At 33.8% G+C, this 20026-nt stretch overlaps 1 protein-coding gene and 1 long non-coding RNA gene across 3 annotated transcripts; one reads left to right on the top strand and one right to left on the bottom strand.

Annotated features, from left to right (window-relative positions):
• Nucleotides 1-8166: 8166 nt before the first annotated feature.
• On the top strand, nt 8167-9175 carry LOC111881779 (uncharacterized). Of its 2 annotated transcripts, XR_002846930.3 has the most exons (3): nt 8187-8518; nt 8591-8724; nt 8966-9175. It is a non-coding gene; the product is annotated as an uncharacterized LOC111881779 (long non-coding RNA). The 2 variants fall into 2 exon arrangements; XR_006185493.2 differs by lacking the exon at nt 8966-9175 and having other exon boundaries at nt 8167-8518; nt 8591-8824.
• Nucleotides 9176-10492: 1317 nt separating this feature from the next.
• Nucleotides 10493-15180, bottom strand: LOC111881778 (uncharacterized). The gene is made up of 13 exons (XM_023878173.3): nt 14769-15180; nt 14386-14467; nt 14094-14197; nt 13818-13944; nt 13476-13570; nt 12875-12998; nt 12707-12787; nt 12520-12618; nt 12243-12401; nt 12110-12158; nt 11592-11701; nt 11263-11439; nt 10493-10936 (listed from the first exon to the last, which is right to left on the bottom strand). Exons 1-13 carry the CDS (start codon nt 14804-14806, stop codon nt 10604-10606), a joined length of 1578 nt encoding a protein of 525 aa, XP_023733941.1. The 5' UTR covers nt 14807-15180; the 3' UTR covers nt 10493-10603.
• Between the last annotated feature and the right edge of the window lie 4846 nt (nt 15181-20026).

Genomic DNA, 20026 nt, shown 5'->3' with positions numbered 1-20026 from the left:
GGGAAAGAATCAAATTAGGCAGAAGGATAAAAGTTTCTCAAATCTAAAAAGATGGGAGAGTACTTTAGTATCATGTTTTATGATCATCTTAATGATGATGAAACCATATCACAAATTCATACTCTAAGGACATCTTAATGCATTCTTATGGCTAAGAAGAGGAATCATGAACTGTTGAAATGGTTAAATCAAAAGATTAATCATACTTCGTTCCAAAATCAAGTCTTAGAGTCATAGTCTAAGATTGTAACTTGAGTGACATAATCTTAAGAAAGGTTTCTAACACTTGTCAAATGTAAGAGTAAAATGTTTCTAACTCTTGTACCTTTGAAATTGGTAAGTTGTGATGTTTTGGATAAAACAAAGACCAAATAAGGCCAATTGTGTGAAGTGTTTGTCTTGATAAAGAATCTGAATTATCTCTTGAATATTTGGCAAGAATGTCTTATATGTCAAGAGGAAAGTAGGAGTCTTAAAAATCCTAAAATAAATTCAAGATCTAGTCAAGAGTAAAACTTGTAGTTTATCACTAGCACCTGGCTTGAGGGTTATAACCTATCGTGTTGACATATTCCTATTTCTATGCACATTCCAGTTAAAGTTGGCTTTGCGTATGAGTTCTGAGAGTTATCAATTGGTTGCATAACAACTTGGAAGCAATGGTAGGCCCTTGTGCTGCCAGGTGGGAAGAAGTTAAGACGACACAAGTTCAATCCATATGAGTTTGGATTTGTCACTAAACCTTGTCTTGTGATTATGGTTCTGACAAATTCACATAGATAGAAACACATACACCATAAAATCTAAGTGTCATAGAGTTTCACTCCGAGTCATGAAAATGATGGTGAGGAAACGCTTTCACTAGGTAGATTTTAAGTAGATAGCAATTGTGACATTTGCATTCTCAAAGTCGTTAGTGGAGCGTGTGTGGTTAACCGGCACACTAACATAGACTTGTGAGAAATGGAAAAGTTCTAAATAATTGAGACTATTATTATGGCATCCCTTTTCATAGTTCTAAAATTGTTTAGACACACATGTGAGCTATCCAAGGAAAGGTCTATGATTTTGATAAAGTCTTATCAAAGCATCTCGTACCAGAAATCTGAACTTTTGTAAGAAAGTCAATAAAGTATGGATTTCATGAAGTCCAATTGATTTTTGGATACATGTTAGAGCTAGTGGGAGCATAAGTGTTATGCTAATAATCATCATGTTAGTGGGAACATCAGTATTATGTTAAGTGTTGCAAGTTAGCAATGTTAATTATAGAAAACAAAAGTTTCAATTCGGGTTTGAAAAGTTGTTTTGCTATAATTAAGGGAGAGGATTTTATACTTCATTCTATTTCTACAAGCTTAGATTTAGATTTTAATCAGCTTTACTCAAGGATATATATGAATGTTATGTTGGAATGGTTCAAAATAAGGAAATTCTATATATATGGTGTTCTCAAAATTCGATTATGATTACGACATCCCTCTTCATAGTTCGAATTGTGAGAACATGGGAAATAAAATTTTATAGCATGAATCGTGTCTCATATGCTTCGGTTATAGGATCGATTACGTCCATTTTAAATTTTCCAAATGCTTAGGGAATTAAGAGGGAAAAAAGGAATAGAACTGGATATGACTAAAATGATTAAGCAATTGTCGAGGACAATCTGAGGTTTACCAAAGATTGGTTGCTCGTGGACAATTGTAAGTATAATGTGAACTTTAGAAAGGACCATATTGACATATTCTGAAAAGGAGGCAACTCTTGTTCAGAAGTGATAGTCAAAATGGTAATATGGAATTGTTTTCATAGGCATAAGTTATTCTTTAAATCTATGTAAGATTAGAAAGCTTAATGCGAGAAGGATGTTCAAAGGAATGAACTTTGAATTTCAGACTTTGGTTCCATGGAATTGCTCTCCATTGGAATTCTTTGTAATGTCTGTAGCCAAATCTTTGTGACTTTTGTGCATAGTCATTACAAGAGAATCATCGCATATAAGTTTAGAATCTAACAGATTACTGTAAATGGCAAGAGTTTGGTATTCTTACATTTACAAAAGGGATTTGGATTGTGAAATAAGCATCATTGGAGTTGTGTTTAATTGATCTATTTCACAAGAGAAAGGACCATAGGTAAACATAGTGTGCATGCTTGGAGCATGGCATGGCTATTGTTTTTTCTACTCAAGTATTAAGTTGATAAAATCGAAACATTGAACAATGAGTAATTAATATGGTGCTTAGATAAAATGTGTTTTCATTTACTCTCAAACTGTTGGGGCCATATAGGATTAGTATTATTCTTGTGTTTCACTTTATGTGTTTTGACTTCTAGAATAACTAGGTCGTTGATCTTCCTGGATGACTAAGTTATTCAAACCATCCACAGTTGGTTATATTTTGGAAGTAGATATGAATCAAGACTTTCATGAATCTGGCTTGTAACATTTGTCTAAGGTGCATTAGACATAGCAATGGTTGCTACAAAATTCATGAGTGCTCATAAGTTCTGAGTATTGGATTAAACCCACGCTCACTTGTATCACTTCATGGAATTTATCTCGAGTGATCATGAGACAATAATATCATAAAACGTGCTTTTGTGCATAATTCAACAAGTAGTTAGTACAAGCATATGAGTCGAAGTTTATCTGTTCTTTCTAGCAATAGAAGAGATATCTGAGCCCCTCGATGATTTGGTTTTGACTTATGTGTCGGGCCCGGCCAAAACCTAATTGATGTGTTCAATTTAGTTCTAAGTCAAACAAATCAGAGATCGAGAAACAATTGCTGGAAAATAAGTACGACATTGTTCCATGTATTCGTCCGACTGATATCATAAGAACAGCGAATTATATGATCCCTTATCTAATGGACAAGTCATTTGACTAGATCAGAGTTCGACAACGGCTTTAGGAGCTACGATTGCTAGTCAGGATCTTGGAGTCATATGCACTAATAGTTTTAGACTTATCCAAGTGGGAGATTGTTGGATTAGATGTCTAAGCCCATAACTATTATTGGTGTGTATTCGACCAGAGAGTAGAATGGTCCATTTGGGTTGCACTTCACCTAACAACTTGTATGGATATATTTTTGAGAATAAGATGTTTATGATATATTAATATATTATTAGTTATAATATATTAATATGATATCATAATTATTTAATTAGTATTGATCAAGAATTAATTTAGTGATCAAAATGGAGCTAATTAAATATGGACTCTTGTTTATATATATGGATTGGGCTAAGATTTATTTAGGATGGGCTAAGAGTATATGGAGTCCATGGATAGTCCATGGAGCTTTTAACCCATGGATCCTAGGTAAATGAAGAGTCATGGGCATTAGGGTTTAACCCTAATCCTCCATACTATATAAAGGAGTCCTTGGTTCTAGAATTGGTACTAGTGGTGTGTGAACAAGAGTGGTGGCCGATTTTAGGAGTGCAACATATTCTCTTGAGTATTTCCAAGTTGTTTTGGGTGATTTTTGATTCCACTTGAGGCTTCCACACTATTGGGGCTAAGCTCTTAAAGATCAAGACTTTAAGCCACATCAAAAGATATGTCATTCTTCTAGTATTTTATGATCCTTGCTCTCCATGCTATGCTAATTAGGATGTAAACCTTGGAAACTCTTATTTGCATGTATTTTAGAGGAAAACATAGATCCAAGGTTTCTAGGGTTGCATGTACACCATTGGAGTGTTAGAATGCTCAAAACCCAACAACTCAGTCAATTCAGCCCCTTCCTCATTGTGAATACGACAAATGTGATTGTGATATTAGCAAGAAGATGATGTAATACCAAGAAAAGGAACGGTTGCACGAGTTTCTTATGGGCTTGGATGTTGAGTTTACTGTGACCAAAATCAAATTTTGGTAACAAAACCAACACCTTCCTTGGCCTACCATATGGTCGTGGAAGATGAGAGACGAAGGACTATTTCCAATGACAAGAGAGCGCCACCTGAAGCAGCTGCGTTCAAGACTTCATAGAGGTGTGATTACAATGCCGCCAATCAAAGAAAAGAAAGAAGCTATTCAAATAATGTGAAAGATGGAACAGAAAATGAGGATTGTACAATTTGTAGGAGGAATGGTCACAAACATGAAGGATGCTTCAAGCTTGTTGGGTATCCAGAATGGTGGCCCATAAAGAAGGGAGAAAAGATCAAACCGATGCCAGTGTGCACCGAATCTGACTCAAGTCCCATACAAGGCTTAACTAATGAACAATATAAGTTGTTTGTTACGCACTTCTTTGGAACAGGCGAAAACAAAGGAACAGGATGCATCACCAACATGGTAGGTAAAAGAGGAGTGGAAGTAGAATTGATTGTTGACTGGGGTTGCACCGAACATATAACTCATTCTCCAAACATCCTCATGCACAAAAATAAATTTTCCAGTGAACCACCAGTTTTCATACCAAATGGAGTTAACATTCCCGTGAAGGGTAGGAGCGATTGCACACCCCCAAGAGGACTTAAAGTAAATGGAGCTCTTTGTGTTCCTGATTTTAAATGCAATCTTCTTTCTGTTAGCCACTTAAGGAAAGATCTTCAATGTGATGTAACTTTCTTTCCTGATTTTTTGTAATTTAGGGGTTACCGACGAGGAACTTGATTGGAGTAGGTAGATGCGAAGGGGGGATTGTATCGATTGGGGATGTTGGAAGAAAGAAGGGCGATGGTGACTACTGTGGATATTTGGCACAAAAGACCGTGACATGCATCAAAAGGAAAGATTTCTAGAGTTAATTTTTTTTAAAGTAATTATATTGAACATATTAATAAAACGTGTGATTCTTGTGCAAAGGCAAAACTTGCCCGAATACATTTTCCTATTAGTTTGACTAAAAGTAAAGCAAATTTTGATTTAATACATTGTAACATTTTGGGTGGATATCGTGTGCCATCTTTCACAAAAGCTAGTTATTTTCTCACCATTGTTGATGATAATAGTAGGGTTGTATAGGTTTTTCTCATCAAACATAAAAACGATGCTAGTAAATATCTTGTTGACTTTCACAAAATGGTTGAAGTTTAATTTGGAAAACAAATAAATAAGGTTAGGTGGGACAATGGTGGAGAAATTACATCTAATTCCATGATCAACTTTTACAATCATAATGGAATCTTGTTAGAAACAACCTGCCCACACCACAACAAAATGACATTGTTGAAAGAAAGCATCGTCATTTATTGGAAACAGCCCGAGCTCTCAAATTTGATTAATCAAATCTACCAAAAAGGTTCTGGGGAGAATGTATTCTCACTGCTACGTATATAATAAATCGTATCCCCTCCAAGGTAATTGAAAACAAGACTCCTTATGAGATTGTTTGGAATCAAGAACCTAAACAGAGTTATATGAGGATTTTTGGTTGTATTGTTTACTTCAAAAATATATATTTAAAGGAGATAAGTTTGAAGAAAAGGGAAAACTAGGTGTATTTTTGGGTTATCCCGAAGGAACTAAATGATACAAAATCTATGACATTCAAGACAAAAGAATCATAGTAAGTAGAGATGTTTTGTTTTGTGAAGATAGATTCCCTTTCAAAAACATCAAAACCAATGAGAATTATGAAGATGAAGATCACATAAAACTTCATGGTAGCGTGTTTCATGAAGATCATGAACCAGCCCAGACAGTTGAACCCACACATGATGAAAACCAACAAAACCACAATGACATTGATACCCTCTCTGGTGATCATGTTCAAAACGAATCAAAATCTACAATACATGGTGAGGAAGAACTCAATACAATGGAATCTGATTGTCATGATAACTAAGTTATTTTCAAGCAAGATAATGAGCTTCGGGATCAAGCCAAGATAAAAAAAATAAGAGACAACGATCGCAACCGAAGCTCTTTGATGATTATGTCATCAAACTTCCCCCTTCCATCAATCACAAGCAACCTGTCTTCGATCAAGAAGCCTCAACGGTACACCCTATATCCAACATTATTTCATATGAAAAATTCTCTAATAATCACAAAGGTTTTTTACCGGCCATCGTTTCCGATGTTGAGCTGAAATTTTTTAAGCAGAAATCTCAAGATGAACATCGGCGTAAAGCCATGCAACAAGAAATCAAAGCGTTTAAAAGGAACGAAATTAGACCTTGACAAATTTGCCCAAAGGGAAGTGTGTTACCGACTCTAAATGGGTTTATAAAATAAAATGTAAACCCAATAAAGATGTGGAACGATACAAGGACCGACTGGTTGCAAATGGGTTCACTCAAATAGAAGGTGTTGATTATCACGATACTTTTGCACCAGTTGCAAAGTTAGTGACTGTGCGAACTCTCTTGGTTGTTGCTACAAAGAAGAACTCGACCATTCAATAACTTGACGTAAATAACGCCTTTCTTCATGGCGATATAGATGAAGAATGTACATGAAAATCCATCAAGCTTACAAAAATCTCTCTATGGATTAGAGCAAGTTTCTTGAAACCGGTATCACAAGTTCACCACCTTTCTTGTAAGCTTACTTTTTCATCCTTCCAAAGCTGATCACTCCTTGTTTATATACAGGAAAGAAGAGTCATTTATCGTAATTTTAATCTACGTAGATGATGTCATTATAGTTGGAAATGATTTTTCACGAGTTCAAGATATCAAAACTGCTTGATGATATATTCAGCATTAAAGATCTTGATCATATAAAGTAATTTCTTAGCATTGAAGTTGTGAAGACTGATGATGGGTTGGTTATAAGTCAAAGAAAATACATCCTTTACATTCTTGAGGATAGTGGAATGATGGGATGCAAGCCAAGTTCTTTCCCATTGAGCAAAACTTACACCTTGACAAAGGAGAAAATGAAGCCCAAGTTGATGCCGGTCAATATCGTCGGCTCATTGGATGTTTACTTTATCTCCAAGCCATTCGCCCCGATATTAATTATGTTGTCAATATTTTATGCCAGTTTGTCATTGACCCAAGACGTAATCATACGGAAGCTGTCAATCGCGTATTGAGATACTTAAAGGGTACACTAAGACAAGGAATTCTATTTTCTCGAGCCACAGATCCGATTCTTACTGCTTTTTGCGACTCAGACTAGCTTGGATGTCCTTATACGAGACACTCGAGGACGGGTTACTTGCTTATGCTTGGAGGTGTTCCCATTTCTTGGAAAACAAAGAAGCAATCAGTTGTCTCCCGATCCTCTGCAGAAGTTAAATATAGAGTTATGGTTTCTATTGTTAGCAAAATATTATGGGTTCGATGGTTGTAGGATTTTGGAATTGTCGTAGACACTCCAACTCCTCTATTCCTCTATTCTATGATAACCAGGCTACTTGACACATTGCCAATAACCCAGTGTTCCATGAAAGGACAAAACATGTTGAAATAGATTGTTTCTTTGTTGGTGAAAGAGTTGAGTCCAAAGAGATTCTACATATGCCCATTGATAGCAAGCTACAGATTGTAGATTTATTCACAAAAGGTTTTGGCACACCCCGACTTAAGTTCCTTCTTGGCAAGATGGGCATTAGGAACCTCCATCCTCCATCTTGAGGGGGAGTATTATATATATATATATATATATATATATATATATATATATATATATATATATATATATATATATATATATATATATATATATATATATATATATATATATATATTAATTCACAAGAGGGTTGGGGAACAGGAATCTATTGTTATTTGGACTTTGGCCACAAGTTTCTGCCGGTTTACCACAATTGCCACGTAATTTTTTTGAATTTTACACTTAACTCCTTGAACATTTTTTATATACTTTTTGATCTTCAGAATTTGGGTACACGTATTTTATAAGTTAGCATTTTGCTCCCTACACCACACGTGTTTTACATCTGCTTCCTCCACCGTTTTCTCAGCCAATCATCTGTGTCACCGCCATACATATGGATTAAATCCATTCTCCACCGTCTTCTCCTTCCCTCGAAACCCTTCCACCCCGCTCCTGAGTTATAGCAAAGAAAATAAGAGAAGAGAAAAGAAAGTAAGGAGAGAAAAGAAGAGAAAAGAAAGAAAAAAGAAATTGTCATTTGTGCTCCCGAGTCAGAAAGAAATGGAAGGAAAGTTAAACATTTTGTTTTTTTTTTCAAATCCTCCCAATTTGGAGGAAAGATAAGAGGAAAGTTTCCTTTCATTTCCTTAGGCTTCCTCTTTTAATAAAACTCGTCTCTCATTTCCTCCGACTTCCTTTCTTTTCTCTCTTCGGAGCAGCGGGGTGTTCGGTTCCCACCCGGGCAGATTTGTTACGTCGCCAATATTGAAGGCGGTCGACGGTTGACGATCATCATTGTGACTGACGTTGGAGCTGTTGCTGGTGATCGACGACTGCTGAAGGAGCAGCAGTCAGAGACCGTTTGGTGGTGGTTCTTTGGATCAGGGCGCCGACGACATCATCGATTTCCTCTTTTCTTAACGGTTCTACGTTTCCTTCACTGCTTCTCCTATCAGTTTCCGTTCTTTCTCTGGGAATCAATTTAAGGTTCGTTTTCGATTATTCATTTTCTTTCTTTTCTAGCTTTCAAAAAACACTGGATTTTGTTTCGTTTTTCAGGTGTTTGACGGGATGAGGTTGCAGGAACAGCTGTGTGTGTTCATGATTATTAGAGAAGTTTGAAGAAATGGACGAAGCGCACCAGGTGTTTGTTAAAACGACTATTTAAAATCTGGGTTTGAAATCAATAAATGGTAAAGTATTCTTATCAATTTCAGCCATCTTTCTCCACCAACTAAAATTTATCATCCATTTGCAAATTTAGCTTTCAAAGTTTACATTCTCTTATCATAATATGTTTGTTTATTTGAAGACTAATATGCCCTCAAAAAGGTAATATGCATAAACCATGATCACCTTACCAAAACCATATCTAAAAATTTCTCTACATATTTCCTAACAATATGTATACATATATCCTACAAACTTATGTAGGAAATGCAATTTATAAAGCAAGGGAGCTTTACACCTGAGAAGCTTGATGCTTTAGTTTCTGTGTTAAAATTGGTGGGAACAGGACAAATGGGACCTTCATGAAGAAGTATATGTATTGAAAATGTTAGACTTTCATATAATATTACTTATAAAATTATATACAATAGTTCTGCTTAATATATAAAAAACCTTACTGCGCGTTTATAACAATTTCAGCCGACCATTGCCCTTGCTTCCTTTTATTGTATCTATATTGTTTTCGTTCCATGGATGATTTGCAAATGAAATTATTGAATTTAATTTTTTTATATCTTATTTTTTAGGAAAATAACTTAAGGATTATATGCAAGAAACAGCATCATACTTCTGTTATAATTTTGATTTTTCACCCACATAAATGATTGTTAGTATTATGGATTGCCTGACTTGCTGCCTTGCTTCCCGTAAATTATTTTTCTCGCAACAAAACCATCGGCCGCAGGGGAAATATTGTTAGTGTGTGTTGAAAGGTATGTGGTAGGATAATCATTTGTGTTTTTTTTTAAAAGTTGTTCTAGCAAGTTGTTAGAATTTGTTATCAATAGATTAATCGTTTATGAACCGTTCAGTGATGGGTTTTTATTTTCTTTTCTATCAAAATATTGACTTTTTAGTTTACTAAAACACCATCACTTTTATAAATTTTGGTCTAGACAATATAATAGTAGTTAATATATTACATGATTTTTTTTAGGGATTAGGACAAGGATAATAACAGACAAAAAGACTATTCTGCCCGTTTCAGTAATATATTGGCCAGCAGGTTTGAAAAAAATGGACATTTCTTTATGGTTTGGTAGTTTCATCTTTATATTTTTTAAGAATTACATTTAAAAAAATTAAAATAGGATGCTATATTAAGCAAATAAGCAAAACAACCCTAAACCCTAAACCCTAAATTCCTTCTAGTTGGAAACCATATCATAAGATATCTTTTATATTTTATTTGCTTTATTTTTTCCTTTTATTTAGCCTGTTTACCATCTTTATAATCTTGTACTCCCTTATAATACCTCTCATGTTTTATGCTTGGGTATGAAGTAATAAGAAAAATTCTATCTATGATTACTATCGAGTTCTAGATTTATTGCTAAAGATAATTAAATAGTTAGTGCTTTTAGGTTTCTTAGAATTGTACATAAATTTATTAAAACTATATACATCACACAATTGCACATACCAAGCCTAGCTGTCTTGTTACAAATTCTTACAGTTAAAAGCTAATTTACTTGCCAAAGGACATCAATTTACCCACCAACAATATTCCTTTTTTTTTCTTATTAAGACGGTAATTACTTTTAGCGAACAATGATTATTACTAAATAGATCCTTTTGGTATGAAGTCACCTTTGATCATTATACTAATTAGTTTTGTATTTATTTAGAGTCTCGACACCATTATTAGTCTCATTTTCCTGTTCAATGTACGCCAAAAACAATACAATATGTTATGTTATATCCTGTAAGATCAAGAAATTAGACGCAAGAAACACAAACGATATTTTGTTTCCATACAATCAAAAAAGAACCAAAGTTAACACCTAATATACAATATGTAGGAAATCAAAAGCCACAAAATTAATCAATAATAACATATGATTATCTGGTTTTGAAAAAGTTTAAATCCCAACCACGTAAGAAACTGTCCATTATGCTAATAGACGGACTTTTCACAACTGTCACTGTGGCTTTTATCCCATCAGCCATGTCATCAGATGAGCTGGCGGCGATAGTACCAGCAGAAGTTCTACTGTTACTTCCAGAATCTTCCACAGACGCAGTTGCATTTGATGGTGATGACGTGGCATTGCACCGAGACTTTACCTCAGAAGGTGACTCATCACTTCTACAAGCCGTTGGATCTATAGGCTGTTGATCACCTAAAGGAGTTGCATCTTGGTTTAAAGAAAGTAGTACAGCTTCCATGAGCATCTAAAGTTTTTTAGCAAGATGAAACCAATATATGGTTAGAATTTGTAAAATGCATATACACATAGGACAAAACATGACAGCTCAGCACTGTGTTTGGCCTGCATTGTACTGTGATAAAAGAATTGATATTCAGGACAAGACATGACAAAACAAATTGTGCATTGTTTGACATGCATTGGAATCAAACCGATATAAATGGGACAAAAGCTATAATATTTATCCCACCAAAAAGGTGGGAGGCGGATTTGCATTGGATCCATCTGTCTGCGCAAAAGACGTAAAATGCATATACACATAGGACAAAACATGACAAGACATATACATACCCTTTCTTCTTCCTCTTTGTTGCATGGAATATCGTCAACATTATGAAGTGGATACTCAACATATTCATCATCATCTATTGACGTGAGGTCATCATGTTCGTAAGAAGATCCGTTACAAAACTCAAAATTAATCATTTTTGACAATGATGAAACACCCCCCTTTGTACTTTCTTCTTCCTGCACATACAATGATATTTAGTAGTAAGTATCAATATCTCCATTGTCATAAAAAAACAAAAAATTGAAACTTATACCCACAAATTCTTCTAGTTTTGTTGTAAAGATGAAGTGAGATAGAAATATGATTTAACTAGAAACAAGAAAGATACCTCTACGTTACATTGTTTATACGTTGATGACATTTCACAAGGCACCTCTATCTTGCTCATTGGTCTTTTATGACGAACTTGGTCAATGACTTCTTCGGTGCTACTTGATGCTGAATATGCAATTATTAAACAAATATAAGGAAAGGATCCTTAGGGCTCCACTTGTTACATAAGACAGAGCACAACAGGTTGCACTGCATTTGTCATGCACTAGAACTAAGACTGTCAGAATAATGTCAACAGGACAAAATTTGCATTTTTTGTTCCACCCAAAAAGGTGGGACCATCTTAACTATAAAAAGGACATCAATGCCCTCATCATCAAAAATAGCCCTACTACTGTCATGTCATGTCATGTCATGTCATGTCATGTCATGTCATGTCATGTCATGTCTTGTCTTGTCTTGTCTTGTCTTGTCTTGTCATGTCCTACCAGTGTAACAAATGGGGTTCAAAGAATATTATACCAAACCAACTCCTATAAAATAAAATAAAAATAAAAATTAGAAATGGCATGCCTTGAGGTGCAAATATAAGATTGTCCTCATCCTCGCTCATGTCAAATTCCTAGGGGGAAATTAAAAAAGAAATATGATTTGAATATTATATAGGAAATATATTGATTAATGCATAATTTAAGTATATTTATACCTTGTCTAAGTAACTTAGTGACGTGTCAATCAAGCTTCTCCTAACTTCATCTTCGGGAGGTTGCAAGACATTGTGGAAAAATATGTTAATAGAATCAAAATAGAATTGAGGACGTGGAGAGTTGTGATCACCCTCAAATTTGATGATATTTTTGTCACCCTGCAAAATGTAACAAAATAAACCGCATGTTGCCATTTTTGTAATAATAAAATGAATTCTTATTGTATCAATTTGAAATAGCCACAATATAGTGTTTGTGTGTGTGTGTGTAATATACCATGTAAGCCTCATAAATACGATCGGAGTGATGTGGTTGTATAAAGTCATCATCAACTGCATGACCAAAAAGAACCGGAACAAAGGAAGACTTGGCAACCTAAAATGACAACAAAAAACAGACCTGTGAAAAAGACGTGAATGCCCTCCTCGTGTGTAACAAATGTAGCCTTAATAATAAAACAAACCTTTATGGTGTTCAACTCCACAATGTCAAATTTTGCCTTTTTTAGAATAGCCTTCCGCATGTACTGGATAGCAAACTTAATCTGAAAAAAATAATTGAATAAATAAAAATAAAAGAAAATCAAATTAAAAACTCAAAACTGTTATATATTTTTAGTAAGCTTCCATACAGTAAACTTGGGGAGACGATATTTGTAGGTATCCACAAGTTCCATCATTAAATCAACTAAATCAGAAAAAGGACTATCAAGAACCATTCCTGCAATTGAAGGGTCCTCAGATCCATACATGAGGCTGAAAAAGATGAACATTTTAAGTCAATAACTTAAAACAGGAAGATGAGTATTTTAATAACAATAATAAAAACCTAATAAAAAAGTTTACTAGGGCTAAATGAAAGAAACAGCAATGTGTACTTTCATTTATTTGTGAATAACTTTATACAATTATAGCAATGTAATTTCAAATTTTTTTTCTTATTACAACATTATACTTTGAAAAATCCACCTAGGAAGCAATAAATATTGCTATAATAGGGTAGATTGTTTAACATACAATGTTGTAACAAGAAAAAATGTAAGCTAATTCATTAGATTGTAAAAAATAATAGTTTGTTACATTAAATCGTTAAAATATTCAAATCTAATGAAAAAATGGTCTGCATATATTCTATAAACAAGACAAGGTCAAGCTAAATGTTATATCTACCTCGATACACTGCAAAAAATATTTATAAAAAAAAAACTTTAAGAATATAAAAAATTAAAATACCTAGTCACAGCACCCATAGATCGACCCCAAAGGCCTATCAATGAAACATTTCCATCAGCCCTCAAATGATCTACCACAGCTTTCAAATCTTGCTTCTGAAAATACCCAAATAAAAAAATTGATTTGATTATATATTTAAAAGGTTTAATTTAAGTATCTAAAGTGTATGTTTCTTATTTTTCTTTTCCATTAAGTGCTGTATGGATAGATATGTTAACTAAAAACGATGTTTGTTTGTACTTTTTTGGACTGATTCAACCGTTTGTCTGTCTGTCTTGTCTGTCTATCTGTCTGAATGGGAGTAAAGGACGATTTTACCCTTGTGAAAGAAGCAAAACTTACCTCATACCACCCTAGACTGACATGCTCTCCTTCAGAGAGTCCAGATCCAGAAAAGTCGAGGGTGAAAACTGTAATATTTGATGGCAATAATATTATAGCTGCTTCACTAGCATCTGCACGACTCCCACTGATATAAATGATATAATATAACCAAATAAGTACATAAAAATAAAATTGAATAAGTAAAAAAGGACAAAAATCTCAAAAGATACAAATGTTACATTTGAGCATTAATATCAAATGTGTCTAAGAGGCGACATATATATACTAACTAACCTGTTGCCATGGCAGTATATAACACAAGGCAGAGGCTTTCCTTCAGGGAGAACAGTTGGCATGTAATGACTACACTGAAGAACATCGCCTTTGCTATTTATAACCTGAAAATAACGTTAAACAATTATAGAAATGAAATTTGCTTTGTATTTGAATGATATCGCTACAATGAGATTGATTTTTGTCATGTATAATAAGACAGAATTGAAGTAACATGTTTTAAGAAACAAATAGTATGAAAGTAGGAAGCTATTTCTATCCTATGAAACAAATGGGCCTAAATCATACATACCTCCAAATCTTTCCGTTGATACCATTTTCCTTTAAGCATGAACTCTGGATCAAGTAAATCATTCTTCGGGTTATACTCAGCTCTGCAACCGAAAAAAGAGATTTCACTACATAAATCCTCAATGTTAAAGAAACGAACAAAAATCTTCATTTCAATTAACAGAGAGTTGTTATTAAACCCTAATGAAAACTAGTAATTGAAGCTCGGAACATTGAAATTCAGCTTAAACGTATGTTAAGCTGATTATTCAACTGGAGCTATTAAAACCACGATTCTCTACAATCCGAAAAACCCAAAATTTATTAACAGAAGATCATCAAATCAACGAAATTTTGACAAAACCCACATCAGATTTGAAGTGAAAGAGTCGATAAAAAGCAAACCTGGGTGGTCGAATGATAAAGTTGATTAGCTGTTCCATGAATATTCAAAAAGAAGAAAGAGAGAGAGATCTTCCGTTTTGTGTTTTCAGATTTTAGACTGTTTTTGCTGGGCTTTTCAAATCATCGATAACTGTAAATGGACGTGTAACTGGGGTGTGGTAAATGATACCAAAAACAAAAGAGCAAATAACTGGAAAAGAGCAAAAACACAGAGAAATCAGAAAAGTAAAGAGAATATTTCGAAGGGGAATTTCATCTTTGGATTATCTAAGAGGCAGAGGAACTTGTTGTTTTGTCGTTGACGTTTGGAGATTCTGGTTGGCGTCTTTTTCTTGGAAGATTTTGACCAAACGAAAGTCGTGTATTTATTTATTTGCAGTTTTGTCCATGAGTTGTGCACATGTCAGGGACTTTGATCATTTATTGTTCTTGTTCGTATGTACCCGATTGTATTTTCCTTTTCGGATGAATAAAACATAAGTCCCTACATCATCATTGTGTTTGATCATTTATTGTTTCTTTTCTCCTTTTTGGTCGATTAGGATGTTTTTAACCGAATAATGGTATCTTAAAGTAAAGGGAGATTAATTAAAATGACTTTTATAAACAAGTTAACCACATTTTTTGGATTTTTGTAAGATAACCAATTTTTTTTTATCATATTTCCTGGAGTATAACCCGAATTTAGGAGTTGGATTTCAAAGTAGTCAAGTAATGATCTAAACATTTCCAAAATATCTGTTTAAATGTAATTTTATGTGTAAAAATCTATATTTTTTACAAGTTATTTGAACGTTAGCCACCTACAAATATAACAAGCTGAACTAACAAACTATATATCTATACTATCTTATTATACAAACTTTGTTATTTCTAAAAATAGATTTAAGACGTCCAAGCTTTTAAGCTGAATATACAAACATTTATCAACAAATTACAAAATACAATGCATTAAGTACAAATGTAAAACTAATATTGAAACATTCAAACCGCATCTTTATCTTACCTATAGAGGATTTAAATTTCAAAAAAAAAATCGTACTTTTTTACTAGAACGCGTCAACATAACTTTATCAACCTTAATTTTTTTTGCTTAAAGTATTGAAGACTTATTCAAACCAGGAGACACATTCAAATCGTCATATCCATTTTCCTCCATGAAATTCACCACCACACCGTCATTCATCTATTTTTTTAACACTGTCAGTCTCGATTTTGTTTTGCCTTCAAAAACCCGTTGGTTTCTCCCATCTCTCTTCTTTGTTTGAAACACTAATATGCCTACAACCCACTGGCCACCGCCATGGTGTTGCCTTCAGCAACCAACCATCATCATCTCTTTCTCTCTAAAATGAACCTAGACTTACGACTTCACCAAACAACACCATCAATTTTTCACCTTGGCCGCATATATATATCTGCGTCCCTGTTCTGCCATCTTTGTCACGTACCACCACCTTCACGATCTTTGATACGGTGGTGTTGAATTCATACCTTGCAGTCTCGAAAGGTATCTTCGACTTCATCGTGAACGCAAAAGGTTAGGGTCTGTATCTTCAACTTCATCGTGAACACGAAAGGTAAATCTAAACTTCATTTTTTTATCGACCGATTCTTAGCACAAGGGAATTACTTTTAAATTTGAATCCCCTAATACCCTCGGCTCCATCTATTTAAAGTTGAAAAAGTCAAGTGCTTTCAATCCTTGACGCATCCCCTTTAACCCCTACTGATTTCCCCCCATCTCGGCAAATATCACTCGATCCTCGCAAATCTTCCCCTATATCTAGCTTCTTTCTTCCCTTTCTCTAAAGAACCTTGCCACTTTTTCTTTAAAAAACCCCACCATTACTCTTTTTCTTTGTATACTCTCTCACAATCACGAAAAACTCGAACAAAGCAGAACATTTGGATCCAGGTACAAGAATCAAGAAGCAATTTCAGATTTTATATTGTATGTGTGAGAAAACTGACTGAGAAGATTGGTGTGAACTGAGAAGTGAAAGATGAATCGTCAGTGTTAGCCTTTATACAATTATTGTAAGTTCCCAATTATTTGTTATTTTTTAATGAAATCTAACATCGATTGCTTATTTTCTTCTTCTTTTTCCAATTTTTCTAGGAATGGGCAGTATGTTCGAGGTAATGGTCAATTGAAAGGTTTTCAGTTGTAATTAATGTTCAAAAGTCTCAATTTTGTATGCAACTTTCATTGACATCTTATAATAAAGATGTTTCTTGTGTTTAACCCCTTTTATATGTTTACAAGATGTGCGTGTGTGTAACAGATCCAGTAAGAGATTTTACCGAGCACAACATTTGATAATCTGTTTTGGTTAGTTTTAGTTATTTATTTGAGATATTTAGTTTTCTATTTTTGTTTTTCATTTCTGCTCCGTTTTTCTTAAAATTTTCTGAGAATTAACGTAGGGCTACTCCATATTTTTTAGGAAATTGAACATTTTTGACAGAAAATTGTGTTTCAAGTGATGTGTTGAGTTCCGATCGCTTATAATTATGTTTGTTTGATAATATGAAGCCTTTGTAAATCTGCATTGATTTCTTTTCAGGTTCAATTTTTTCATTTTTTTTCTAAGGTGCTGATATAATTTTATACATTTTGAAGCATTGATGTTTGAAAGTACACTTATATATTGTTGTAAATTTGTTTTTTTGGTTTCATATGTAGGATAAACAATTTGGGCTTTGATCTTCCAAGAAAGGCACAACAAGTTCAAACATGTTCATTAGAATTTGTTGTAAGGCATCCTATTTGATTCAATTGTAGTTTAAAAGGCATTATAGCATCCTATTTGATTGAATTTGACTTTCCAAAATTTGGTAAACTAAAAAAAAAATTAAATGGTCATAAACGTGTATAATGATTTTATAACGACAATAAACATTAAGTAGCATATTTTATTTCTCGATTATAACATCATACTTTCATTTTTTTTTCATATTACAGCATAGTTGCTTTGATCTTTTTCAATGCATCACTTGGTAATGTTATATGTCATTCATTTGTTGTTAAAAAATCATTACTTACCATTACTTAAAAAAAGCTATAAAAATGAAACCCAGTAGAAGGTGATTCATCTGTCCTTTTATGCTTTATGTTGGTTGTATTCCATCAACATACGAAATGCGGCTTAATCTTGATTTCAAGTGGAAAAAACAACCTGAAATTATCGAATGGAGAAATAGTTCAAAAAATTTAGAGGATTCAACCAAAATGGAAACATATGGTTATCTGAATGTGTGGTGCTATTTGGAGAAACTCATGTCATGTGAGTGATTTGTCTAAACTTAAACTTCAACTATGAGAGTCATGGGGTTACAACTGATGAAGTTTTTTTATTCCTCTTTAGCTTTTACTTTGCTTTTGATTTAGTATGGGAATAAACTAAATAGTATGTTCATAAAAACAGAGGCTAAAAAACAAATTAACAGCAACTATGGTCTTCATTTGTAACTGGGATGCCGAGGATCACAAAGCGGGTGTGAATTACCATGCAAATTCACATGGTGCCTTCATTGTAACAATCACCTATTCGATGTGCCGGTAAACCACACACGCTCCATCGAACTATGATAAACAATGAATCACCCTTTGCCACCTTCGCTTAGAACCAATTAGTGTGCCGGTAAACCACACACACTCCACTAACTTCTTAGCAGTGTGCAAAGTGTAATTTCATGGGATTGCATCAATTCACTTTTCCTAAAGTAACTAAGATTGGGAATTTTAAAATATGTGTAGTTACTTTATATTTCTTATTATACTTTTAATGAGAGGATGAGGTTGCCCTATCCTACCCGTTCGGCTAACGACCCTCCACCAATCAAGCAAGCGGTAGGTGTGAGTGTACACCCATTAAGCGCCATTTTATAGGCCGCAACCTTATACCCACCTTATAGATTGGCTTCGTGAATGAGGCCTACTAACGGTAAGACTAGCATTTAGTTATACATATATATATTATTCTAGTAATATCATATTAGTATAGGGTTGTATTTTAAACCTTTTAAAATCTAGGGTTTTGAAATTTAAGTTGTCTAAATTAAAACTTTTAATCACAAATATAAATTTCAAAACTTGAGGGCAAGTTTTAAACATTTAAAACATGGAGGATCAAATAACAAATAATTCCAATTAACAATTAATATCCTAATTATCTATATTTGATTTATTCAAGATTTCTTTTAAGATAATTATTAAAATAATCAAAATAATTAATTAATTATCATATAAGGAAATTAAATATTTAATTAGTTGATAATTACCTTTAACTAGATCAAGATAATAGTTATATTTATCACAAAAACGAATTTATATTGATCTAATTAGTTTATGGTAAGTTAAGATAAGATAAACACAAAGAAATCCCGAATCTGGCCATTCCTGACGCCTGGACTCGCCGAGTGCACAAATGGACTCGCCGAGTCAGGCCTACTCGCCGAGTCCACTTTGAGACTCGCCGAGTCCATGACTCAGAAACCAAAAATCGAATTTTGCAGGTTTGTTTCAGTTAATCAAGCAACAATTTACAGAAAACCAAGTTATGCTCTGATACCACTGATGGGTTTTAGCCATAAGAACTTTCCTATGTGCGCATGCAAAACCCTAATGCTTGGATCTAGGCTTTCTACTAAACATGCTTTTGAATCCAAGACTTCTAATGACTAATTAGCTTAAATAACAACATTGAAACAGATCTAGAATCATACCTTTGAGTTCCTTGTTGATCTTGAGGTCTTGGAGCTTCTAGAGTCACAAGTGTCACTCCTCTAATGGCTTACAAACACCAATAGCAATAAGAATGATTTAGGAGAGAGGAGAGGGGAGGAATTTCGACCAGAGGTTCCTTGCTTTAGAAGATGTGTCGAATTCCCTATGTCATGGGGTCTATTTATACTCGTAGACTCCTTAAGGGTTACAACCTAAACCCTAATTGGATAATCTTCTCTTAAGGCTATCCAAATCCATTCTTAGATAACCCTTTGGACGATTTGAGCTATCCTAAAGCCTCTAGAATCCGTCCATAGCTTATCCAAATGGATTTACAGTCTAAAGCTTAACTATCAAACAATTGACAGTTTATACCCCTTTATTTAATTAATCTCTTTAAGTCACCAAATTAATTCTAAATAATTCTATGACTTATATTAATTAAATAACAATATATTATTCACTATATTATTCCCATAATATATTAATAATATTTACTCTCTCTTAATTAATCATCCTATCAAGT

Source organism: Lactuca sativa, chromosome 8 (genome assembly GCF_002870075.4).
Source record: "Lactuca sativa cultivar Salinas chromosome 8, Lsat_Salinas_v11, whole genome shotgun sequence".
Taxonomy (NCBI): domain Eukaryota; kingdom Viridiplantae; phylum Streptophyta; class Magnoliopsida; order Asterales; family Asteraceae; genus Lactuca; species Lactuca sativa.
This window is presented reverse-complemented; position numbering and strand designations above follow the sequence as displayed.

Excerpts from the sequence above, each read along its gene's own strand:
- LOC111881778 (XM_023878173.3), bottom strand. The coding sequence starts at position 14,806 with ATGGAACAGCTAATCAACTTTATCATTCGACCACCCAG. Across the intron at positions 14,468-14,768 it reads TTTATCATTCGACCACCCAG|AGCTGAGTATAACCCGAAGA; the intron begins GTTTGCTTTTTA and ends TTTCGGTTGCAG. Across the intron at positions 12,159-12,242 it reads CACTAAGTTACTTAGACAAG|GAATTTGACATGAGCGAGGA; the intron begins GTATAAATATAC and ends ATTTCCCCCTAG.